This window comes from Lutra lutra, chromosome 8 (genome assembly GCF_902655055.1).
Source record: "Lutra lutra chromosome 8, mLutLut1.2, whole genome shotgun sequence".
NCBI lineage: Eukaryota > Metazoa > Chordata > Mammalia > Carnivora > Mustelidae > Lutra > Lutra lutra.
In genome coordinates, this window is record NC_062285.1 from 131,292,242 (window position 1) to 131,318,844 (window position 26,603).

Sequence of the window (26,603 nt, forward strand, 5' to 3'; positions counted from 1 at the left end):
GTGACAGAACCGAAACCAAAAGTTGGACAGTTAACCGACTGAGCCATCCAGAAGCTTCATACTTGTCCCCATCTTGATAGATACTTCTGGCTTTCCTTAACTCATGCATTCTACAATGATCCCAACTTCAAAGCCCTTCTAGGAACATCTTTAGATGATAAAACAAATATCCAACGGTAACAACTCAATGAACACTGAACATATACACACAGAGGCAAACGCTTATTTACTGAGTATTCAAATCATGCCCGATACACTCCATACTCTTATAATAAGCATTAAAAAAAAGTTTTATTTTTCTCATTTTAAAGGAAAAAAATGTTGAAAAGCATTACTGAGATTCAATTACTTATCACAACATAGGATGGGAAGGAAGGTATATTGAGGTCAAGATTCTAAGTCAGGTCTGTCTGGCCTCCAATATTAATATCCTCTCCATGGATCCCCTCACTTGGCCACTTCAAATTCCAGACTGTTCTCCTGGAAAGGCTGGTCTGATGGACTATCACTCTCCTGTAAGTGCCTCTGCCTCTCAAATCATTCTCCTCAACCTGAACTTACCCACCACCATCTATCCCTAGAGCTAAGATGCTGGCTGTTGTGTCTGACCAGCAAATGACACTTTTCCAATAGTCCCCAACAGGGGCAAAGACAGTATTTGGTTCCTGACATCTCAATGATAATGACAATGACTGTGATGGGTAGCTTTGTATGTCAATGTGGCTAGTCTACAGTCCCTCGTCATTTAGCCAAACACCAGTCTCCATGTTGCAGTGAAGTCATTCTGTGGACGAGGTTCACATGTGTAATAGCTGACTTCGAGGAAAGGAGATGAGCCTCAACACTGTGAGTGGGCCTCGTCCAATCAGTTGAAGACCTGAGGAGTAAAAACAGGTTTCCCAGAGGAGAAGAATTTCTGCCTCAAGACTGTAGTCCTGACTCCTGCCTGAACTTCCAGCCTGCTGGCCTCCCCTACGGATGTCACAGCTCCCACAGTCCCATGAGACAAGTCCTGAAAATAAAGCCTATGGTATATGATCTCTCTCTCTACGTCCTCCTGGTTCTGTTTCTCCAGTGGACCCTGCCTGAGACAACAACCAACACATACAGAATGTGACTCCACGTGAACGAGTCGAATGGAAATTCGATCCTCACAACAGGTCACCGATGTAAACAAGAGCATCTCTTCCACAGAGGAGGAAACCACAGCTCCCCGCAGCCAAACAAGGTGTCCGTGGTACACACAGAAATGACTAGACCATCGCTTATACCTCTGGATTCAAGTGGCAGGTGATATTCTCCAAGACACACTGTCCCCACCCAAAAGCCACCATCACTTAATCCCTAATCAGAACACCCAAAGAAAGGAGAGCTCGCAGCTGGCCACTGGCTACGTTCTGAGCACAGCCCAGGGAAGATGGGTGCCCACGGCCTAGGCAAACTGGTTCCTCGCCTCTCAGTGGAGGACCTCCAATATGGCGGCCCAGAGCCTACCATGGGCAACTTCTCCCAGGACACTAATGAGACCCAGGAGACATGAAGAAGGGACTAGCTGAGGGGAGTTTCCCTCCGTCCTTATCACCTTGGCTGAGCCCTGGGCCCTCCTAGTCTGCTCCCTTATCAAGCTGTCCAGCTGTTCAACGTGAATGCCAAAATCGCTGCTCTTCATTAATTCACTGGAAGCCTTCGTGTAAACCTCATTAACGGGCACAGTAATTGCTCTGTGAATATTGCCCATTTTCCAATTATGTTTCTTTCCTCACACCGGGAGAATCGCCATCAGAGAGAAAGCACTGTGTTGCCTTCATCTGCTCTATGACAAGCGGGTGAGTGATTGGCTTTTGACCATGCCTTCTATGACCCCCCAAAACAGAGAACTCTTTTCATCTGAGACCCATTCTTAGGAATTTAAGAGTGCCCAGCTCAGGGACCCAGGCACGGGGAGCAAGTTCAGGGAAGAGGCCGACCGTGAGAATGAAGTTTCAAGGCAGAGCTGTGCCAAGGGTGGGCCGCCCTCCTCTGCCCTTCCCCACGAGGCTGGCCCCGGAGTGGCGCATCCACAGGCACACGGATACCCCGCGAGCTGCTCGGCCTCACGCGTCCACGGAGAGCAGGAGGCATCGCCGTGGGAGGAAGACCGTAGAGAGATGCGCCTTGGAAGTAGGAATCCAGGCTGCTCGGCATTTGTGGGCCATCATAAGCGCTTCTTATGAGACGATCAACCGCTCATCACCTCCCAAAACCCGCAACCCTCCTGAGTCCAATTATCTCCACACATGCCCTCTTTTGCATTCGATGTTCTCATTACATGAGCACACAGAGCGCAGCCTGGCGTTTGGATGCCTGCGCTGTTTCCGCAGACAGAAGCAGTCTTGGTGATGGAAACTCCAGGCCGACGGTGAGCACCCTCTGTGGCCTGTGCGGGGGAAGGAGCGGAAATCACGGGCCAACATGGAACCTCGCGGGGCAGGTCTGAAGCAGCGTGCGGAGTGTCCCCCTCAAGAGACTGCTTGGTTTGATGGACTGATAGATACGGACAGCCAACGGACACCGATATCAACAGATGGATGGCTGACAGAGACAGGCAGACAGACAGACAGATATAGCATTGAGGCCAAGATCCTAAGTCAGATGTGTGTGAATTCCCAAATTAATATCCTCTCCGTGACACAGTCTACTCTCACTCCACCACCTCAAATTCCAGAACGCTCTCCTGGAAAGGCTGGTCAGAGGGACGGAGACATTCTCCCCTGGGGGCCTCTGTCTCTCAAGTCACTCTCCTCCATCAATCTGTCCCTAGAGCTGAGACGTTGGCTGAAAGTCCTATGAGTGTTACAGACCCCAACACATTTGTGTATGCACACACAAGTGCACATCCACACAGTGTCAGAGACATACCGCCGAGCCGCTCAGTAGTTTCCACATAGTCTCTCCTTCAGCAGGCACACCAGTGCCCTTCCCCCCCCACCCCCCCCCACCCCGGCATCTGCCTAGGCCAAGGGGAGACCCTGTCTCCCACCCACCTCAGCCCTTTGCAGGTACACGCCCTCTACAGGCCTCTGCAGGTACTGATGCCACTGCTCAGAATACACCTGTGTGCCAAGTGTCAAGTCCTCGTGCATCAGGTCCTGTCCTGAGCCCCATGCATACGTTAACTCACTGAACGCCCTCTGTGAGGCACAAGTCTCACCATCCCCATGTTACAGCCAGAGAGGTGAAATACCTTGCCCAGGGTCGCCCGGCCAGAAAGTGGCAGGTGGGCTCCAGAGAGGACCAGCCTCTCAAGCCCCGCAGGTGTCCCTCCCTGGCCCCCTCCTCCCACGGGGCTCCACGTCTGGCCTTCCACTGTCGCTGCACTGGGTCACGCACTTGCCCCTCTCCTCTCTCTGGACCAGGAGACCCTCGGGGCAGCCCCTCCAGCTTTCACGGCTGAATATCCAGCATGGTGCCCACTGTTCCCGTGATGCCAAACCCAATTCTCGGAGCAAAAGAGCTTCTGAGTTGTCTCTGTGTCACTGAATCCACACGTGGAGAGTTCACAGAAGGGAAACGGAGCAAAAATACAGAGGGCAGAGCTAGTGTGGCTGGCGCCGGCCACCACTTCCACACCCAGCAGGGGGCAGGAGGAAGCCCGCTGGCCGAACAGCTACGTAATAAATGTGCCCTCGCATCACGGACAGGCTCTGCTGTGGATTAACAGGCGGCAGGCAGCACACCTTCTATTGGCGAAGTGCTTGTCATTTTTACTGGTTATGCCTTACAACTTCCCGCTAGGTCAATATTATCGAGGGGGTCAGCGGTAAGGGAGGACAAGATCATTATCCACTTTTGACAGATTGGGAGGCTGAGGAGGGGCGGAAGGGGATGGGGGGAAATGAAGGGGGGCACGGACAGTGTGGTGCAGCGTGTGGAAAGGGGGTCTTTACAGGCAGGGGACTCAGGATGAGACCCCAGCTCCTAAGTCACTTGACCTTGGACAGTCTGTGCCTTAGTGTCTCCCCTATAAACACAGGATATGACTATACTTACTCACACTAGCACAAATATTAGAGTCTCCTTGTGGCACAAGGGCCAGTTTATAAAAGCGAAATAAAGGGCATTTCCCTTCCTATTCAAGGTGGAGCACAAAGGCATAAAGGGCTCAGGATTCCAACCAGGGATATCCCGGGGCTCAGCCCATACAGCAGGCATGGTCAGAGTGCTGGTTTACAAGATCTATTCGTGTGTATGGATAATAGTCCTTATATAGCCAGGACATTTTAATGCAAAAAGTGGGAGATCTTTTACTAAAAAGTTTTGCCTTGGGAGGTTGGAGGAGCCAGATGGTAGAGAAGGGGGTTCAAGGAGCTGTTGTGTATCTGTGCACTCGCCCTTTCACAGATATTTTCTGCGCACCTACTAAGAGCCAGAGACTAGTAAATGACGGGGCCTAACATTTCTTACATGTGTCTCCATGCATACACTCTTCCCTCATCATCTTTCAAGACGCCCGCCTCCATGGTCCCTTCAGTTCCTGCTGTCCGTGGCTAAACCTCGACCCTTGTGTTAGATGCTGGTCCCCTAGTCAGGGGGCACCTCCTCTGCCTTCTTAGACTTGGTCTGACGCTGCCCCTGCACAGACCTTCCCATCCAGTGTGCTGACTCCCACCACGCTGCGGTCTCTGGTTTATCCAGGGCACGTAAGGAGGGTCTGGAACTGCCCTGCCGGCTTGTTGACACTCTGTCGCTCCAAAGACAATGTCTGCTCCATGGGGACAGGGACCCTGTCAACTCATTCACAGTTGTCTCTCCGGAGCCTGAAAAACTACAGGTGTTCAATGAATACTTTCTGAATGATTAAGGAGAGGGAAGGGGGGGTGCAAAGGAGGAGGAGGGGAGCTCAGGGTGGCCGCACGAGATCGTGAGGGATGGAAAGCATGCTGGAAGGAGGCAGGCAGGCGACTGCGGCGGCCCTGGGAGCAGAGCCTTGTAAGGCAGAGGTTCTCATCAGTGTCTGCTGACAGCCCGCACAAGCCTGCCTTTTCCCTCTGCGTGGATTAATCTCACTCCTTCGCTTCTTGGGGCAGCAGCTCTGTGTCCTACCCTTCTGTGCCCCCACAGACCTGAACAGATGGTACACAGCAAATGCTGATTGAATAATGAAAACAAAGAAGTCTTGCCCATGCTTTTTGGTTTATTTTTAAAAACAGACGAGACACCCAGAACCGGCAAGCCCAGGGACTTGACAACGGCTCACAGAATTTAGGGGATGAGAACCCAGGTGACGGTCACACCTCCCAGGGCTCTGGGTGCTGTGATCGATCGCAGATTCCCTCAGATGCCGAAAGGACCCTCAGGCCCTCGACCCTCCCCAGGAGGACGCCCTCGCTACAGGTGGGCTCCGGTTCAGGCGGCGGGTCAGACCTCACGCCCGCTTCTCACTGCCATCCTAGGAACTGGTGCCGCAGATCTGGGGGCACATGGTGCGTGTTTGATAAACAGAGTCCGACAGGCTGATTTACCCCTGTGCTCAAAAGGGACGTCAAAAACCACCCATGTGAAGAGAACGGACGTCACTGACCCCTCTCCCTGGCAGCCTGATCCAGACGCTGAACGGCTTCCAAGTTCCCACGGGCTCCCGCGACCTCTGGAATCCGAAAGTATGGGCGACGTGTCTAAGGTTCAGACCTTCCACTGCAACTCTGCATTCCTCTGCCACTCAGACAAATCTCAGGTTCTACTGCCACCTGGAACCCACGTCCCCAACCCTCCGCAGGCCCGTGGCTGTTCATGCACACACCGGGTTAGCTCATCCTTACCGTCGGGTGCCCACAACCCTCACCACCGTGCCTCCTCAGCACCAGCTCACGGCCTGGGACACCACCCAGGAGTTGCCTCAACTACCTTGACTGCAAATCTCTCTCCTGTATTAATTATTTAATCCTACAAAAGCCACTTCACTTCCCCCACATATCCCCCAGCTGTCCATCCGCATGTCCTGCGTAAATCTTGTCTTCTGTAAGTAATCCTTCAAGAAATGTATCCGTTTCTCTGAAACTCAGCTCCTTCACCTCTACGTTGGGCCCTCTGTGGAGAGAGCTTAACTGCTCACCAAGCTCCGCACACAGGGGGAGACCGTTTTCAGCCTCCCTGCAGTGAGGCGCGATGCTGGGATTCGGTTTTAACCAGGGGGACGTGAGTGGCAAGAAGGCTCACGCCCTTCCCCCGTGCTGGCTAGACATCAGTGTCCGCAGCTTTACTACGACGCGAGGGCCTGAGTCACTGCGTGGAGCAGACACCCCGCCCCCCTCCTTTACTCTCCCCAACTGACTCCTTTGGAGAGTGAGAAATACATCTCTTGAGTCATTATACATTCTCGAATCTGTTCAGTCTGCTCTAATGGGATGGTTAAAATAGTTAATAAAATTCTGTAAAATACCTAAGATATGATCTGGCATAGAGCCTGACCATATAACAGATAGTTGATTAAGTTTTTTCCCCTTTATCTGCCCTTATAGCATTTGGCCTCGACTCTTGAAAATGAGAATACAGGTTACCAAATAGTCAATTCCCTACTGTACTCTTTTCCTCGGCACTGCCCGGGGAGGGGGCAGCCGTCTCCCACTCAGACCCCCGGTGAAGCCCGAGATTGGTAAAAAGAGGACTAAGACGTTCATCCGGCACCAGTCAGACCAACGCATCAAAATTAAGCCCGACCGGCGGAAACCCAGAGGCACAGTTGGCAGGGTGCACAGAACACGCAAGGGCCAGATCCTGATGCCCAGCATCGGTTATGGGAGCAACAAGGAAACAAGGCACATGCTGTCCAGCGGCTCCCGCAAGCTCTTAGTCCACAACGTCAAGGAGCTTGATGGGCCACACATCTCAGTGCTGAGACAGCTCACGGTGGCTGTGCCAAACCCACGGTGCAAAGAGCAGCCCAGCCGGCCAAGCCCGACACCAGGCTGCACAGCATCTGTGCACACCATATTGGTGTTAATAAAACCATAAAACTACAAAACAAATCACAAATTCCCCCACTGCGGTAAGCTTTATTTTATCCATCTTCTTTATCAGTTATTAACTACTGGTTATTAATAATTATCCGCAGCCGGCACCTTCCGGTCAAGCTGGAAATGCGTGATGCGCATGACTTCATTTCATCCTTATTAAATCCTTACAGGGGAGGTACAGTTTCGAGTCCCATATTACAGGAATCTATGGCTCGGGGGGGGGGGGGTGAAGTATTCTGCCCAAGGTCAAAAAGCTAATAATAGAGAACTCAGAGGCTTGACTCCAAAGCCCACAGTCTTGTCCTGTCTGAAAGAAGAGTGTCTTCTGCTCAATCAGGTCTCCCTCCTGGTCCACCCTCCACCCTGGCACCTGCATGCAGCCCCTCTTGCTATTATAGCATCTTGGCGGTCTTGCTACCTCACTCCCAAGGTTCTTGCTCCTTCCTGTCCTTCTCCTGCCACCAGGTGAGACATGCATGCTGGCTGAAACCCAGTCACGCAGGGTCACACCCCTGCTGAGTGTCCTCAGCGCTCCTCATGAACTACCTGGGAGGGAGGCACCCTCGTCTGGGTCGGTGCCCAGGGTAGCGGACTCCCGGTGCCAGCGCTGACTTGATGAACTTCTTGTCAGTTTCTCAGAGCAAGACTGCTCACTCCCTGAAAGCAGGAGCCTTTCTTACTCATCACTCATCGAAGCCAGGCTCCCGTGTCCCCACCAGGAACGTAAGTGTTGAAGAGAACAAAACTCTGTGCCCTCCTGAGACCGCACTCTGCTTTAGGGATCTCTGAATGGTCTGTGGTAGCTGGCAGATACCATAGCGAGGGCAGACTGGTCTCTAAGATTTTATATATTTATTTGAGAGAGAGAGAGAGAACAAGAGAGGGGGAGAAGCAGAGAGAGAAGCAGACTCCCCACTGAGCATGGAGACCAACGCGGTGCTTGATCCCAAGACCCTAGGATCATGACCTGCGCCAAAGGCATCACTGACTGAGCCACCCAGGCGCCCCAGGCAGAGTGGACTTAAAGAGAACCCTGGCTTCACATGCAAATGCTGCCACGTACTACGGAAGCATGACAGAGCTTCATCCTATGGTAGAAAACCTCACAGATATGAGCTTAGAACAGTGTGTGGCACGTGGCGGGCAAATACTGATTTCTCTCCCCATCTCCACACTGTAAACTCCTAGAGTGTGGCGGCCAGACCTTACACTTCTCTTTCTTTTTCCACGACGCCTTGGGGGATATAAACCATGCTTGGTAAATGTTTGTTTGACTGATTAGCTACTGCGGATCTCCAGGAAAGCGAGCCAAAGGTAGTTAAGGAGTTTTTTCCCAGCCACCTGTATAAAGGATGTCGAAGAGTGTGCTGTGAAAGAGAACAGAGCGGGGAGACCGGTAAGGCCATTTCAAAATAATGTCCTGGTCCTCTCTGACCCCAACCAAAGACCTGCCTGCTGAAGCCCATATTTCTCCTAATAGAAAGGTGTGCATGCATGCATCCATATGTACTTACAGCACAGCAGCTCCACTGTCAATACATTACTGTAAATTCTCAACAATCATAAGCATGATAAACAAGGGGGAAAAAAAAAAGAACAAGGGAGATAGACTAGAGTCTGCCCAAACGATCAAGCACTTACAAACTACCCATGAAGAAATGCGAAACTATAAACAGCAAGGCCTCAATTTACCCAAGTTCCATTTAAGTGACTTTTTAAAAAAGATCCTATTCATTCTGAAAGAGAGAGAAAGCGGGGGGAGAGGGAGCAGAGGGAAAGGGAGAGAACCTCAGGCTGACTCCATGCTGAGCATGAAGCCCGAGAGGATTCTCAACCTCCTGACCCTGAGATCGCGACCTGAGCTGAAAGCAAGTGTCAGAACCACCCAGGGGCCCTTAAGTGTCTTTTGTGGGTAACAAAAGGCTTACTGTTTTTGTTACATTTAGTTTTAACTAAGTGAAAATATACTTGTCTGGTCTTATAACCAATATAATAAATATATTCTAAGTTTTTCTTAACGATCCCAGTTATTTACATATCCCCAAGCTTGGCTGGATGCCTGGCCAAGGCACCGTGTGGCACTAAGTTGTACTACACACTGTGTGTGCCCTCGGGAGCCACAAAGGTGCCCAAGCCATCAGCTCTATGCTACGGATCTGTCTGACCTTACAGCTGTAGACATGACCTTCCCATCCTTTTCCTAGAGGTCAGGCTGTCACTTCTTTTCATGCTTCCGGCCGCCTTCTCAAGCTCCCCTTTCAATGCACTGTTTTGTTCTGTCCTCTAACTTAGGAATTCAAACATGAAGTTGGTCAGAATTACCTAAGGCTGTTGGGAATCGTGTAGCTCGTCTCCTCCCAGTCCCAGGTAGACCCGATCCTCCCCAGGTCCCCGAAGTGAACGGTGACCGTGTGTCTGCCTTTGCCCAACCAACTATAAGCAAAAGCCTGGTAAGAACCAGAAGGTGATTCCCGGGGTTCCAACTTCATCCAGCCTCGATGATCTAGGACATTTCAGAGAATGGGACCTGCCTGGGTCCCAGAGTATGAGTCACACGGAGCAGAAACTCTCCACAGACACACATACCAACCGCAGATGAACGCGTTATATGAGTAAGAAATAAATCCTTATTAGTTACACCCGGAGATTGAGGGATTGTTCAAATAAATAGTGTCACCTAATCCATCCTGATGAATATAAATGATATATTTAAAAAGAAAACAAGATCATGAGTCATCTGCCAAGAGGCCTTCCAAGGAGAAACATTCATGAGCTTATACTCAGACCATGACACGAGCCCTGGCCGCACATGTGTGTGTGTGTAAATACAGCCCTAGCCCCAGTGTGCGCCTGATGTCACCGCTTCCTTGCCTAGATCTCCCAAAGGGAGAAACTGACTCCTTTCTGTCTTCCCAGAACCTACTACAGTGCCTGGTACAGAGGAGAGGTCACAATCCATACTCCTTTAAGATGGAAAATATAATTAGTGGAGTTTGCCCAAGTTGACACAGAGCTTCTAATGGAAAAAAGAATTAGGCTCAACTATCCTTCTAAAACACAGTTCCACTCATCCCATCAGATAGGTCCAATGATATGCCGTTCCCTGTCCTTGCCCTCCACATCTGAGGACAGAGCCCATGACTCATGCCCACAGACAGCGTGACCATGGACAGATGCAACTGCGCCCAGCCAATGGCTCCTTCTGTCCACTGTGCCTTCCCAGTAGACAGTGAGGAATTTTCTGGCTGGGGCCGATGGTGGAGAGAGCTCTTTCTGCTGCCCTCTGGGGTCAAGACAGCCTCGTTCAAACTGAGTCATCTGTACTTCACGCTGGCTGTCTTGTTCAAAGGGCAGATCTTGGAACAGGACTTAACAGTCACCCCAGAGCACCCCACAGCTGAATGATGATGCACTCCTCGTTTGCCCTTCAAGTACCTCAAGAGCAAACAGAAACTGCCATCACGTGGCGGGGGCGGGGGGTGGGGGGGTGGGGGGGGCGGGGAAGGTGTCAGTCACTCACTTCGCGACATTGCTATCCTCATTTTCCAGATGGGAAAATGAATGAACCAAAATGTTCATGCCACAGGCTCGAGTGAAACACACAGGCCCCTGGATTTTGTGACTATCTGATTGACTGATATCCTTTAATTACATGTATTTTTCTGAGTCCATAATTTATCTGTTCCTCTGCTTGTTCCTTTCATCTGTAAGGCCAGAGGCACAACTACCCCCATTTTCTATATGACGTTTAAATTAAACCAGCAAATGATGGTCCCAGAATTTAAAGGTCTGACTAATTATAAAGCCTAGACACTCCCTACTAATAATAGCACCTACCCCTTGTTTTAATCATAACGAAATAGACAAACATAGGAAAAGTGCTAATAGCAGTGCTTCGCGCCCAGTACAGCTTCAGTAAATGGCAGCTGTTTAAAAAATTAAATGTAATGACAGCTACTGCCCACCAACACACTTTAGCACAGTTTGTGGGTGGAGAGGGGTGGGAGAGGCACGGAGACAAGTGGGCAACACGGAGTAAGTCTCATGTTATTGGTATGATCACTCGGCCCAGAGGCAACACTTTGGGCCTGAGTTTTCTTGTGTACAAGATGAAAACGGGTTAGATCCTCTCCAGGAACTGGTCTTAAAATGCTCTGATTTGTGATTCTAGTAACTGGAAAATAAACGAGCGACTTAATGACCGACCACCCCACACAATTCCCCAGGTCCCCTCTGCAGAGGACACTGGCCTTTATTACAGAAAGCTAGGGAGGGGTCCCAAAGGCCCGTGCCACTCTAAAATAAAAACCTCAGAGAGGAACGTTTGAGAAGCCACTCTTAATGTCTGGATCGGGATATTTATCAAATCCCCAAATATGGGACGGTGACAGAGAAAGGGAAACAAAGCCCACCTGGCTGGTCCCTGCCACCCATCAAAGCTGACTCCAACCGGGACTGGAAGCCGCTCTGCTCCCCAGCTGCAATTAGTGAGAACAAAACAGCAGGTGTGGATGTGGGAGAGCATCATGATGGGAGGCAGCGGCCAGGACGGCAAGACACAAACTGCCACTCAGGAGGAGGAGAGCAGAGCGGGAGGCTTAGGAGATCATCAGAGCAGAGCTGGGGAGGGGCAGTGCTGAGGCCACCCATGCCGCCAGTCCCACACCTAGAAACCTGAGTGCCAAGGACAGACAGATCTGCCAACTGAACACATTTCAAACACAGCCACGTTCATTTTTTTTTTTTTAAGTGGTTTTTTAAATTGTGGTAAAATTCCCTGTGTCTCTCTAACACAAGCTTGGTGCCTTACAACAACAGAACTTGCTCTCTTGGCGCTCTGGAGGACAGAAGCCCAAACATTAAGGGGACCCCAGGGCTGTGCTCCCTCCAGAGGACTAGAAAGTTCGTTCCTTGCCTCTCCCAGCTTCTGACTTGTGGTTTCATGACTCCAATCTCTCCCTCGGTGGTCACATCGCCTTCCCCCTCCTGTGTGGGGACACTCTCCCTCTGCCTCCCTCTTAGAAGCATGCATGTGACTGCATTTAGGGCACACCCCCCGATGATCCAGGATTATCTCCTTATCCTGAGAGCCTTTGCTTAATCACACCTGAAAAGGGGCTTTCCTGATTTTCAAATAGAGTTATATTTACAGGTTCCGGGGATTAAGACTGCATATCCCTGGAAGACATTTTTCAGCCTACCTCAGTTCTCTTCTTGCCTAATTTTAAGAAAAGCAAGAAATATTTTACCCTAAGAGTCACAATCTAGGATCTACCCAAGCTGGAGTAGCCCTGGAAATCAGCACCTCCCAGCCTCCTCCAACTAAACAGAGGCCAGGGGTGAAAGTTACTGACCTCGAATTACTCAGAAGATACAGCCAAGCAAACAAAAGCCATTTCAATCCACGGCTTCTCCCAGGGCATTTAAACGACTTCACTGAAAAGAATATTCTATTGCCCTCCTCTTGCTCCCCACAAAAAAATCCACCGTGCATACATTTTTAGCACATCTGCTGCAGAAAAGGAGCCACATCTCCACAAAAGGCTATGATTCACCAAAAAAAGCAACTTCTGAGTTAACCCAGCAGACCAGAAATACAGAGTTCAAGAGTTCTGGTGTGGGTTCACGCCTGGACAGTGTGACCTCAGGCCCGTCCCCCAGTGGCCGACACAGGAGGAGGGAGCTGGGTGACCACAGGGATCTGACTGGGCTGCTCTTGAGGAAGAGAAGGCAGGCATCGTGGTGCATGGCGACGGGAGCCGAGCAAGTGAGTCTGGGAGACGAGGAAGGAAGCTTATTCAGTTACCTGCCTCCGTGGTTCTCCAGCTTCTGGAAGCATTAGAATCACCTGGACAGTGTTAAAACATGGATTTCTCAGCCTTACACACCAGACGCTCAACTTCTGTAAGTCTGGGGTAAGGCAGGCTCAAGGATGTGCACGTCTCTCACAAGTCCCCAGGTGCTGCTGAAGCCGCTGGTCTGGGGGCCACTGTTCTCCAGAGGACCCGGGTGGTGAGGGCTAGGAGAGGGGAGAGAAGGTGGAAGAAAGGAGCAAAAGGGGTGGGTGTCAGCGACAGGTTGAGAGGATTCCTAGGATTCGGGCAGATGCGAAGAAGTCACGAGACAGATAAGGACAAAGGCGCTACGGTCACAGAAGGTGGGAGCAGAAAGGGGGAGCCTTAAGGAGGAGCGAAGGTAAAGGATTCGGTATTTGACATACTAAGCTCAAAGCTGCCAACAGAATGGGTGGGAAAACGTATCCACACACCAGCCGCTAAGGGGGCAAGTTCCTGAAAAAGAAGAAGAAGCTGTAGAAGTCGGAGGTGACTGACGGCTGAAGGGCAGGAAGCGGGGTGTCAGCTGAGGCACCTGGATGGGAGTCCTCATCCAGAAAGTGCCCCGAGGGGGGCCTTCTGCAGCAGGAGGTGGTCAATGGGATGAATGAGCATCCCAGTTCGGGAAGGGTGAGGACGGAAGTGGGGTGTGACCTAACCACCAGCTCCCTGATAGCACTGATGGCAGCCTGGGGTCAGAAGCCAGATTCTGATGGCCCCGCTGAAGAGTGTGAAAGCCTTGCCCATGGCTCTTTGAGGCCTGGTGATGAAGGAGGGTGCAGAAGGAGGCTGGGCTGAGCAAGAAAGGGCTATCTATCTACTCGGTGAGGGACCACTCTCCAGAGTCAGAGAGCCATCTGCAGAAAGTGGTGGGAGAGGGAAGCAGAGAGAGGTGACACGGGATAGGCTCAGGAGTCAGCCATCAGCTGAAATAAATTAATGACAACTCTGGGGGTGACTTCAATGCCAGCACCCCCTATCCCAGGGGCTGCCCCCAAAGGATCACACTTGCCTCTGAATTCCCAGTCCCTAAAATAGCACCTGACACCAATAGGGACCTTAGTAAAGGATCACTGAAGGAAACGAATTAACGAGAAAATGTAATCATGCTAGAATGAGAGAGAGAATTCCTTTATCCAGGATGAGTGTCAGCATCATATCCAAGCAATACGGAAAGAAAAAAGGGAGAACGCAGACCAAGGCAGGATACAAATGTCTCCCATCTTCAGACTTCTGCTTCCTAAACTGTGCTCTAGCATTTCTACTTGAAAACCATCTTTTTAAACTTGATGCAGATAGAAAAGAAAACCACATCTGCCACTCCACTCCCTTATACCAACGCTTTTCTTCCTCTCTCCAAAGAAAGAGAAATGGCTCATCTGACTGACAGGGCTGCAAATACTCGTTGGGCCCTACTTAAAGGTATGAAGATTAAAAGGGGGAGAAAAGGAAGAAAGAAAAGAAGGAAAGAAGGGAAAACGAAAGAAAAACTGGTGTATACCTCCGGACACCCGCCCCTCAGCCACCAGAGTCTCCTTTCTAATCACTCCTTGCTCACAGCCCTTGTACTTGCTGTTCCATCTCTCTGAAATACTCTTCCCTGGCTTATCTAGATGGCTTGTTTCCTTATCTCACTCAGGGCTATGATTACTTGCTACCTTCTTGAAGAGGCTCTTAAAAACCTCTTTTTCAAGATAACATCCCATCCCACGTCATGGTCCTATCACCCTGACCCTTGGTGCTCTATCTTGCTTTTGTCTTCCCTTCTCAGTACCTCCTGCACTAAACACAGATGACGCATGTGTGTTTACTAAAAGATCCACTGGACCAGGGGCTTGGCTTTGCTCATCCCTGTGTCCCCAGTGCCTACTGTAACTCCTGGCCCATAGTAGGTGCTCAGTAAATAGATTTTAAAAAATTTCTACCTGCGTAGAGTTGACACCACTAACTATCTACGAGTCTACCGCCTTACCTCTCTGGAACACACCCAGCCTTAATACTCCCTTTAAGGGCCCCTGGAGGAATCGACTTGAGCAGTGGAAACCTGAAGAGTGCTGAGAAAATGCTCCTCCCTGCACCTGCGCCGCAATCAGAGGAAAACTGACGACTGGCAGAAAAATCCAGCCACCATCTGGCTGTTCAAGGACCCCTCCTGGGTGCTGACAGCATTGTCATTCAAGATAATGAAGATTAAAACCAACAGTGATCTGGGGGGACAGGTTCCCAAGAGGCAGCCTGGCTGGCCTTAACCCCTTCTGAGCCGCAGAGCTTGGAGACGTCTTGAGAAGAAACCAACCTTCCCGGGGGGTGGAGGCAGGAGGCTGGCAAGGTCCCTGCTTGAGAGAGGATGGGTGACCTGTCCCAGGAAGGGACGAGATGGAGAAAGTGCAAGCAGAAGTGCCTGAGCAAGATCGGGGCAGTGGGGACGTGAGGAACAGTGCCCCATTGACAGGTGTAACATACCATCCGGCCATCAGTCAAGCAGGCCCTTCGGGCTAGATGCCAACCATGCTTTCAGCTCACTGATTAGAATGACGGTGCGTGCTCCCATCCTTGAGGCCTGGAACCCATGGCCACTCTGTCTTCAACGGACGTTCTGTCTCTGAAGTTTATAGAAAGAGGCTGTGCTGCCTCATCCATTTCCATGAGCCAGTGCTGAGCACACTTGATTAGAACAAAACTTCAGGGAGCTCCGGAGGACAGAGGGAAGCAGCACCGTGCAGATGCCAACGCAGAGGGGGCTGGCGGCCATCCACCACACCTCCTCCCCGGCGCACAGGGGAAGAAACGACCGTGGACACACTGCCTCCACGAGAGGCAGCCCTGGCTCACCCTGGGGCCAGATGGCCAGCTGGAACCCCACCTCTGCCACGTATCAGCCACGTGGTCCCGGCCAACTTACTTAACATCGCCACGCCTTGGCGTCCTCGAAGGCAAAAATGAAGACTGCAACACGTGACTTACCACTGGGGTCATTCTGAAAATTAGACAAATTCATTTATGTCAAGCATAAAGATCAAGTACAGGGGTGTGCAAGGACTGCAGAGGCTAGAGAAGATGAGATGATGAAGGTGAGGATGAAGAGTGCTGGTGGTGATGGCGCTGGTGATAACGACGGAGGTGCTGGTGATGGTGGTGATGGCGCTGGTGATGGTGGTGATGGCGCTGGTGATGGTGGTGATGCTGGTGATGGTGGTAGGGCTAATGGTAATGGCGGTAATGATGGTAGAGGGAATGGTAATGGGGTTGGTGCTGATCATGGTGGTGGTGGTAATGGTTATGGTGGTGCTGGTGGTAATGGTGATGATGGTATTGCTGGTGGTGGTGGTAAAGATGGTAGTGGAAATGCTAATGGTGATGGTGGTAACAATGGTATTAATAGTAATGGCAGTGACGGTAACAGTGGTAACAATGGTAGTGGTAATGGTAATAGGGTTGGTGCTGGTAATGATGGTGGTGGTAATGGTTATGGTGGTGCTGGTGGTAATAATGGTGGTGATGGTAATGATGGTGTTATTGCTGGTGGTAGTGGTATTGGGGGTGGTAAAGATGGTGGTAGAAATACTATGGTGGCAGTGGTGTTGGTGCTGGAGGTAATGGTAAAGGTGGTGGTGTTGGTGCTGGTGGTAAGTATGGTAGTGTGGTGGTAATGGTGATGATAATGGTGGTGGTGCTGGTGGTAAGGATGGTAATGGTAATAGTGGTGGTAATGACAGTGGTAATGGTAATGGGGGTGGTAGTGGTAATGATGGTGGTGGTAATGGTTATGGTGATACTGGTGGTAATGGTGGTGGTAATAATGGTCGTGATATTAATGATGGTGCTAATGCTGCTGGTGGTGGTGGTGGGAGTGGTGGTGGTGGTAAAGATGGTGGTGGGAATGCTAACGGTGGTGGTGGTGGTAACAATGGTATTAATGGTAATGACAGTGCTGGTGGTGGTGGTAATGGTGCTGGAGGTAATGGTAAAGGTGGTAGTTGGTACTGGAGGTGAGGGTGGTGGTGTGGTGGTAACGGTGATGGTTGTGGTAATGGTGATCGTAATGGTGGTGGTGCCAGTGGTAAGGGTGTTCATAGGGATGGCGGTGGTTATGATGACAGTGTTGATGGCGCTGGTGGTGGTAATGGTAATAATGGTGGTGGTAGTAACGAGGATGCTGAAGGTAATGATGACTGTGGTAATGGCAATGGTGCTAGTGTAGTGATCCTATTGCCGTGTTAGCAGAGACTCTGGGGCTACACAAAGGAGTGACAAGAAAGCCACTGGAACAAGAGCTCCAGGCAACGCAGTCTTTTACAACATGCTTGGGGTGCGCATGGGCACTGCCTCCTCTGGTCCTCCTTTCCCGCTCCTCCAGGAGCTCACCGGCAGGCGAGCAGACAGGGGATCTGGAGAGACGAAAAGCTGCCGATGGCAGTGGTGTGTGTGCGGGGGGCGGGGGGAGGATTCTCAGCGGCAGCTGCATGAGGAGCCAATGGCAGCCCCAGGCCTAGGGTGGCCCCTGGCCCACAGGAGCACCCTCAGGGCTCATGAGAACTCAGTGGAACCAGCTGTTGGAAAAGTACTTTCCAGTTTTTAAAAGATGACTGAATGAGAACTCACATGGGACGTTTGCCTCTCTCCTCAGTGGCTTCACATCCAGCCCTTCCAGCCTTCAAAGTCCAGTCCAGTGACCCCTTTCATGCAGGCCCAGGCACAGCACTGGGGAGAAGTCAGACCTGTAGGATGGAGTCCTCACAGCACACACACACACACACACACACACACACCTGAGCCCCCGGAAGAAGAGAACATTCGAGCTGATTGGCTTGCACACAAAGCCTCTCCCGACCTGGCCCGGGAGTCACCCCCAGCACTCACTTCACCTTTCCAAATCTCAGGCATCTGGGCTGTGTACTAACAGGTTTGAACAGTACTCTCCTTCACACATCTCAAAAGTCCCTCACCTGTCTGTTCCTGCAGCTCCCACCGACCAGAAGGCCCTCCCTCCTTTCTTTCTAGCTAACTCCAAACCTGTTTTCAAGATCCTAGAACCAAATGCCTCCCCAGAAAACCTCTAGTCAATGGCCCTTTTTCCAGGCCCCGATAATACTACGCCTTCCCTGTCGGAGCACCGTGAGTCCCAGCACCTACTGTAACACAACCAGACTCCCAGGGAGCCCCCACTGGGGATCTGGAGGGCACTGGAGATACCCAGCCATCTTCTGCCCTCACGCATGAATCAGATCTAAGCACGGACAGCAATGCCCAAGCCTGACAGGCTCCAAGAGCTCCCACCTAAGCACAAAATAGATCAGAACACACCCGAGATGGGGGTCCAGCAACCAAAAACACCATCAGAGGGAGCGAGACAAACTCAAGCCTTAACCAAAAATGGGGTCAGTGCCCGAGGGAGCCAGGACCCTGAGCCAGAGCCTCCAAGCTTCCCAGGAGCTGTGGCTTGGACCCTATTTTGGAACGCCACAGAATGAGTCCAGAAGGGTTTTTGGGCTGTGGCAACCCCAGAGGGATGGGACCAGGCTGGGTCTACCCAGAAGGCAACGGGTAGATGAGCTGCAGCCCCAGACTGTACTTGGGGGTTCCAGTTGCTGCCAGGCTCAGCACCTAGTGACCTGTGTCCAGAGAACACCCTCACCGGTAAGCAATCTACAGCAGGTGAGAGCACGGAGCCTGGGGCTGCATTTGCTACTCGATCCTGGGGGACCTTATCAAAACTCTGGACAGGAGCCCACCCGAAACTGCGCCCAGCAGACACTAAGTGCTCAGAAAGTGCTATTATTAGGCCACTGTTAGTGGCCTCAGCAGACTGGGCCTTGCAAGGACCATGGTGCATCTGAGCCCCAGGTGGTTAACGTCAGGATTCAGCAAGCCCCAGGACACACCTGCACCTTCGATGGGAGGACACGTGCTAGAAAACTCCCTATATCCCACGGAGCGGGTGAAATGAGATCCGCCCCCAGAACCCCCAAAACACCATGCTCGCCAAGATGCTTAGACTATATCAGCCTGTATGGTGAACTGACTTTGACATTGTTAATTATATTAGAGCCCCAATTACATTTGAAGCTCCTCATAACAGCTAAACATCTGAAAGGCACTTCACCAATTAGAAAGTGCTATGATCAAGTCAGTGACCGCCCTGTTCAGGGCTGAACTGTCTCCGCACCCCCGCACCCTACCCTGGCTCAAATTCAAAGACCCACGTCTACCTCCCAGGACCTCAGACTATGACTATATTTGGAGACGGGGTCTTTAAAGAAGTAATTAAGGTGACATGACATCTCTAGGGTGGTCCAACGACTGGTGTCCTTAGAAGAAGAGGCAATTGGGACAGATGCGCACTGAGGGCAAGACTGTGTGAGGACACAGGGAGAAGATGGCCAACTGTAAGCCCAGGGGGAGGTGCCTCTGGAGAAGCAACCCTATAGAGACCCCTCGATCTAGTTTCAGCCCTCAGGACGGGGAGGAAATGCCTTTCTATGGTTTAGGCGCCCCAGTCTCAGGTGCTTTATTAACAATAGCCCTAACACACCTATGAGGTCGGTCTTTTTTTTTTTTTTCCCCTAAGTTTCTATTTATTTGAGAAACAGCAAGAGAGAGCACAACTTGGGGGAGAGGCAGAGGGGACAGAGAAGACAGAGAAACAGACTCCCTGCTGAGCAGGGAGCCCAATATGCGGTTTGATCTCAGGACCCTGGAATCATGACCTAAGCTGAAGGCAGATGCTTAACCGACTGAGCCACCCAGGTGCCCCTGACCCCATGAGGTCAGTCTTGGTGCGTAGTTGCTGTCGTTGTACCATGAGAACACTGGACCTCTCAAATTTTGCCGCCAAGTGGGATTCAAGAGAATAAAGCCTAGTTCCTTCCAGCCCTTCCTACGGATCCAACGTTTAGAGCAAAACATTTATGGAGGATCTACTACATGCCGAGATCTCTTTAAGATGCTAAGGGTACTACACTCACAAAAAGTCCCTTCTTTCATGAAGCATATGACCAAAGGAGAACCAGTGATGACCATAATCCAATAAATAGAAAATAATCTACCTTCAGAAACAACTGGAGAGCACTGGGAAAATGAGAATTTTTTTTTTTCTTATTCCAGTCTCTCGTTTATGAACACTGATGAACATTGAAGCCAAACAATTAAAGTCTTCTTTTTAAAAAGCTGAACCATAAAATGAATATTCAAAGGAAAAGTGCTGGGGAAAAAAGAACATAGCTCACTCATTTCACTCTCCTTTAAGTAAATGGGAAAATCAGGCAGGGGCAAGTCAGAAGCCCTGAGTAAAAGTTTCTATGGTGTTCATATGCCTCGGCAACAAAGCTACAGCTTTAGAAATGATACAGTTAGCATTTCCTACGCAGGATAATTTTTCCCTCTGAAGTTTGAAGCCAGAGCTATTTCAAAGAGTAACTCTGCTCAGGGAAATGGATTTTGTTTTTCTTCACCCAAATGAGAATTCACACAATGGCTAGCACTCTCCGCCAGGGAAAATTCTTGCAAAACTGGATCGAGCTGCATTTCACTTTATAGCTGGTGCTTATGCGTAAATTATTATTACGTGTTTATAAGGGTTTTATGTGGGTATAATATTTTACCGCTGGAGAAGCATTTACACACTATGTGGCATCTTTAAGTGTTTTTCATTTACAATTCTGCACTTTGGGGTCTGTAATGGCAGGCGAGTCTGTGCGAGCCCCCTATGATTGTCAACCCCCCCCACACCCCTGCCGGACAGTTCAGAGCTGTCTCAGCGGAGATTAACCACACCATTGTGTGCAACCCAGGCGGCGAGGACTCCACATCCCCGTGGCCCTCCAAGAGCATCAGGTGCTCTCCCAGCCACATTAATTAATGCATCGATGGCATTCAAGACGGAACCAGAAATTCAGTAGCATTCCCCAGGCTCGTGGATCTGAGCTGCCTAGCAGAGGCAGGTGAGAAATGACATTTGAGGACCGGGCAGGACCTACGAGCACTGTTTATTCATGCTAAGAACATGCTGGCACTAACTGCAGCCCAACTAGTTTGAAATTCAGGAAAACCAAGAGTGTAGCTGGAATCCCGGCTCTGCAGCTCACCTGGCATGGATCAATCCCTCAAAGTCTAAGCTCTGTGCTATCATCTTCAAAATAGAGGAAATCAGGGCGCCTGCATGGCTCCGTCGGTTACGCATCTGCTTTCCACTCACGTCATGATCGTGGGTTCCTGGGATCGAGCCCTGCAGATAAGGCTCCCTGCTCTGTGGGGAGCCTGCTTCTCCCTCTCCTTCGGTCCCTCCCCCTGCTTGTACGTGCTCTCTCTCAAATAAATAAATAAAAGCTTTGATAAATAAATTAGAGGAAATTACAAAAACCATAACACAGGTTTTTAGAAATGCTGAAATGAAATGAAGCATGTGGGCTCTTGGTCCCAGACCCGACACATAACTAGGCACTTCAGTGATGCTATTTAGCTAAGACAGGTAACAGCTTATCGGCTCCACTTAAGGCCAGCAGTCAGGAGTCACTCGGTTCCTCTTCCCCCCACCTCCCACCAACTGTGCTGCTATGTCAGGTCCAGCCTGACCTTGAGAGATGGGGAACAGGGCTCTGGACCCATTCAAGAGATGCAGCAAAGCCCTTCAATGGACACGCAGAACTGCGTGTGTGCAAGTGTGCACAAATAAGCACTTTTGGAGAAGAGACGACATTTTAACAGCCTCCCCAAAGGGATCTACAGCCAGGAGGGGTTGACAATGACCCATATGGAGTGCAGCTTGCTCCTCTATCCAACAGGAAGCAGGCAGGACAGAGGAGGGGTGATGGAATGGAGAGACAGTGGAGTCAGATAGTTCAAAAGGTCAAGTCCTGGATTGGCGCCCTACTTGCTAGGTGACGATGGCGGAGATCTCTACCCCTCTGAACATGGTGCTTCAACAGCAAAACGGGATCAAGGCCAACTCCTTGCAGGGTCTTCTTTTGGGGGGTGGTGGGGAGGGGTGTTAAAAACAGTAACAAAGGGACGCCTGGGTGGCTCAGTTGGTTAAGCAGCTGCCTTCGGCTCAGGTCATGATCCCAGCGTCCTGGGATCAAGTCCCGCATCGGGCTCCTTGCTTGGCGGGGAGCCTGCTTCTGCCTCTGCCTGCCATTCTGTCTGCCTGTGCTCGCTCGCTCTCCTCTCTCTCTGACAAATAAATAAAATCTTTAAAAAAAAAAAAAAAAGTAACAAATGTCCGGCATACAGTGGTGCCAACTAAGTGTTTATCTCCCCATTCCCAGTTCCCCTGGGAAAACGGAAGGGCTCCCCCGGCCAATAGGACCAAGGGCAAGCACTGTTTTATCGTTCTTTCCATTTGCTGCTTCATGCATGTCATGAACCCCCTGCCACCTCAGCTCTTCCCGTCCCCCGCCAGGCTGAATCTCGCCTGTCTACACCCATCCACAGTCCTCCGTTCCCTCTATTTCCACCCAGTTCCATCCAGGCCTGGTTCCACCGCCAGGTACCTCGGCTGCACTCCTGGGCTTCAAGGTGCAGCACAGGATGGGGAAGGAGAAGTCCGAGCTTCAGAGTCGAGCCACCTGAGCTCAAACTTCAGCCCTCCCACTTTCTAGCTAGTGACTTCAGACCAGTAACCTAACCTCTCCATGACTCAGGTTCTCAATCCATAAAATGGGGATGATCATGGTTATCTACCACACTGGGGGGGCGGAGAGTTAATCCATGTATGGAGACAGGTCTGGCATACTGTTAAGTACCAGCTGTGATTCAGATCGGATTGCGAAAAACAGAGACTTAAAGAGGCCAGCTCAGATAAGGGCAATGCACTGTGAACACTTCAAGGACAAAAAGGGTGACAGCCCCTACCACAAGCCCCAGAACAACAGCTGTAGTACCACTAAGCAACACAGCACTGGCTTCCAGAACCCAGGCAGCACAAGGGACATCCGCTCGGGGAGCACGAGCTCTGTCGCGAGCTGATTCCCTGGCTCCATGTGTTTGTAAGGTCTGGCCCTGTCTCCTCCAACCTCATATCCCACTGCTACATCTCAGACACAACAGGTTTTTCTCTGTCCTTTGAACAAAGCCAAAGTGTCTTGTACCTCAGGACCTTTGTACTTGCTGATCCCTCTGCCTAGAATGCCCTACTGTCCTATCTTGGCATAACCACTTAATTGCAGCCTTCAGCTGTCCCCTCCCTAGGGTCCTTCCCTGACAGCTAACCCTTTCCTTTTGCCATCCACTCTCTAGCCCATCGATCGGGATTATTTCCTTTATAGCACTTACCTTTTTCTTAAGATTTATTATTTGAGAAAGAGAGAGAATGAGAGAGAGAGAGAGAGATGGAACACAAGTAGGGTGAGGGAGAAGCAGGATCCCCACCGAGCAGGGAGCCCAATGCGGGGCTCAATCTCAGGACCCTGGGATCATGACCTGAGCCAAAGGCAGACAATTAACCAACTGAGCCACCCAGGCGCCTCTGTAAGCACTTACCTTTAAAAAGCATTTTTCTATATCCCCTGACCCTGGAATGTAATATCCAAGAAAGAAGGGACTTTGCTTCTCCATACCCCTAGAAGAGTACCTCATTCATAGCAGAAACACTGTAACTATTTGCCACTGGAATGAATTTCTCTGGCTGCTTCTTTTCCTGCTACTCAGCAACTGCTTCGCTCTGTATTTCTAGTTAAGATTCTCTAAAACAGGGCGCCTGGGTGGCTCAGTGGGTTAAGCCGCTGCCTTCGGCTCGGGTCATGATCTCAGGGTCCTGGGATCGAGGCCCGCATCGGGCTCTCTGCTCAGCGGGGAGCCTGCTTCCCTCTCTCTCTCTCTCTCTGCCTGCCTCTCCGTCTACTTGTGATCTCTCTCTGTCAAATAAATAAATAAAAATCTTTAAAAAAAAAAAAAAAAAAAAAAAAAAAAAAAGATTCTCTAAAACATACACTTAGCTAATCACCATAGTCACACCAGGTTTCAGGTTCTTATGCTAACCCACTACAAAAAATGCTGCCCAGACTCTGTGGAATGTCCAGTTCGCCAGCTGCCCACCCTTATATCAACAAGCACAGACGCCTAGGCCAGCCCCATCAACAGCATGAGGCCGTTCCTATCAGCAGGTGTTGGGGCTGTGGCAGATCCCAGGATAGTCACATTGAGGGGAGAGCCTCCGTAATTCCCTCCGTTCCCCATATGTAAGGGGAAGACCATTTCTCCAACAACATTATGAAATTTTTTTTTTTTAAGATTATTTATTTATTTGACAGAGAGAGATCACAAGTAGGCAAAGAGGCAGGCAGAGAGAGAGGGGGAAGCAGGCTCCCCGTGAGCAGAGAGCCCGATGCGGGACTCGATCCCAGAACCCTGAGATCATGACCTGAGCCGAAGGCAGAGGCTTAACCCACCGAGCCACCCAGGCGCCCCAACATTATGAAATTCTTAACAACACTTTCATATCTGCCCTTAACAAACCTTCAAGAAGGGCTAATTCAACCAGATTACAAAAGGCAGAGCTAGGGCGTGAGGACAAAGAAAAAAAGATGGAAGCACAAGTGAAAAGCATTTGTAAATCGTACAGAGCTCTGCGAGACATGATGTAGAGGACTGCAGACATCTGAGTCCCCAGGCAACTTTAAGAAGATGGAGAAAAGCAAGCCCATGGGAGGGTGTCCGTATCAAACAGCCACAGGTGGGGTTGAAGCCCCCGGCCAGAGCAGCCTCGGAACGAGGACAGCAGGTGCGCTGAGCCGCTACCCCTCCGGCCTGCAGCCCACAGGGCCCCTCCCACGCATCACAGTCTGCTGAGCAAACATCATGATCTTCTACGACGCTCCGGCGTGAGAAGAGTCCGGAAGCTCTACTCGAGAGCATGGATCAGCACACTATTTACGTAAAAGGTCAGACAGTAAATCTTTTAGGCTCTCCGGCCATATGGCCTCTGTTGCAAACACTCCACTTTGCTCTTGTGGCGGCAAGCAGCCACAGACAACGGTGAAGGAACAGGTGTGGTTGTGTGCCAACAACCACTCTTTGTGGACGCTGACATTTAAATTCCATGCCATTTTCACACGTCATGAAACAGTATTTTCTTTTCTTTTCTTTTCTTTTTTTTTTTTTTTTTGACCACTGAAAAATGTAATAAAAGCCATTCTTATCTGAAGGGCTCAGGTGGTGGGCTGTACTTCACTAATCCGTGCTCTAGACCACTCTCCATGGCTGTCTCTTATCACACGGATTGAACGTCAAGGTTCTCCTGATATTCTAAGCTGGGGCTATGGATGCTGGAATCGCCTCTACTCAATCTTCAGTAACTCACAGAGGCACTAGATCTCAAAAAAAAAAGTGTTTCTGAAAAATTGTCCTTTGGCCTCGAAGGAAACACCGTCTTTGCTGGATCTTCACCTGCGTCAGGAAACAGCCCATGGGCTGGTGGACAGCTCCAGTGCTGAAAGTTCTACCAGTAGCTCTCCACCTCCTGGTTACTTTCCCCAGAGCCTGGGTCTCCCGATTTTGTCTGCAGAATTTATCCTGCGCACTTTCCCCCAAGAGCTCTCCACATTTTCATTTGCATCAAGAGAGGGAAAAAAGTGAAAGAAATGGACGCCCATGACAGAAAAATCTGTCCTAAGAGAGTGAGCAAACATGGAATTGTGGCAGAAAACTCTACTCTTCTCTAAGTTCCAGCTTCAGAAATAACCCCAAAGTCCACAGACCTACCAGGAAGATAAGAAATGACTTAGGACAGGTGAAAGATGTTTCCTCAACACCTGGCAGAGAAAGTTCCCATTATAATTTGAATGAAAGTGAATGGACAAATAAATATATTTTAGCATGCCTGAATGGAGAACATTCTCTCCTCTTCCAGATCTCAAAAAACAGAACATCTGGTGAGAATAAGATTATTTAGTAGTCTAAAGAATTAAAAGATGAATGCTACTGGGACCAATTGATTCTTTAATAAAATTCCTAATTTCCCTAGAGCTAGACTCACTGCCTGAAAATATCTCATCTACATGAATAAGAAGATAAGAAAAGTGATTACTGACTACCTACCAGGTGTGAGGTGCTTTCACACACATCAGCCCCTGCGATCCTCACAACAAACCCACCACAGAGAACGGTAAGCCTTCCTTTTTTCACACGAAGTCACCCAGACCCAGCAGTAGGGGCTCCAGATCTCACACCCGCATCCACCCAACCATAAACCATGCCCTTTCTGCTGTTTAGGACATAAAAACTCTGCTCATCCCAGTCCCTTGCGGAATATGAAATTATTACTACATGATTCACAGGCTAGATCATTAGAGAACATGACTCTAAAATGCCCAACTGCAGAAGGTAAGAGAGAATACAAACCAAAAGAGGAAAATGTGTAATGTGAAAACCATATCCATAGTGACTAGGTCTGGAATTCTACCCTACCCCATACTTAATATAAAAGTATCTGATTTAATGGGGTGCCTCGGTGGCACAGTCAGCTGAGCACCTGATTCTTGGTTTCAGCTCAGGTCTTGATCTCAGGGTGGTGAGATTAAGCCCCATCGGGCTCCATGCTCAGCACAAAGTCTGCTTAAGACTCTTTCCCTCTTCCTCTGCCCCTTCCCCCCAAAATAAATATACCTTTTTTTTTTTAAAGTACTTGGTTTAATCACATGTAAAACAGCTATCCCAGCACTATACAGGTGCCTCTCAAAATGGATAGCCCCACTTAAAAATTTAGGAAAACTAATATACTAAAAAAGGACCTAGTTCAGAAAAACAAAATGGTCCTCAAAATAAAGAATCCTTTTGCAGTCTT

The 26,603-nt window shown here is 50.1% G+C and overlaps 1 protein-coding gene across 3 annotated transcripts in view; it reads right to left on the reverse strand.

The window, feature by feature from the left end:
• The window catches only part of LARGE1 (LARGE xylosyl- and glucuronyltransferase 1), a 528,909-nt gene that overhangs the window by 433,200 nt on the left and 69,106 nt on the right, over window positions 1-26,603 (reverse strand). Inside the window, exon 1 of one of the 3 annotated variants that reach the window (XM_047740094.1) lies at window positions 12,803-12,918. The exons of the other annotated variants lie outside the window; for them this stretch is intronic. Within the exon in view, the coding sequence (XP_047596050.1) occupies window positions 12,803-12,831 (29 nt within the window). The 5' untranslated portion in view covers window positions 12,832-12,918. Of the gene's footprint in view, window positions 1-12,802; window positions 12,919-26,603 lie in introns of those variants that run through there. 3 annotated transcript variants of the gene reach the window in all.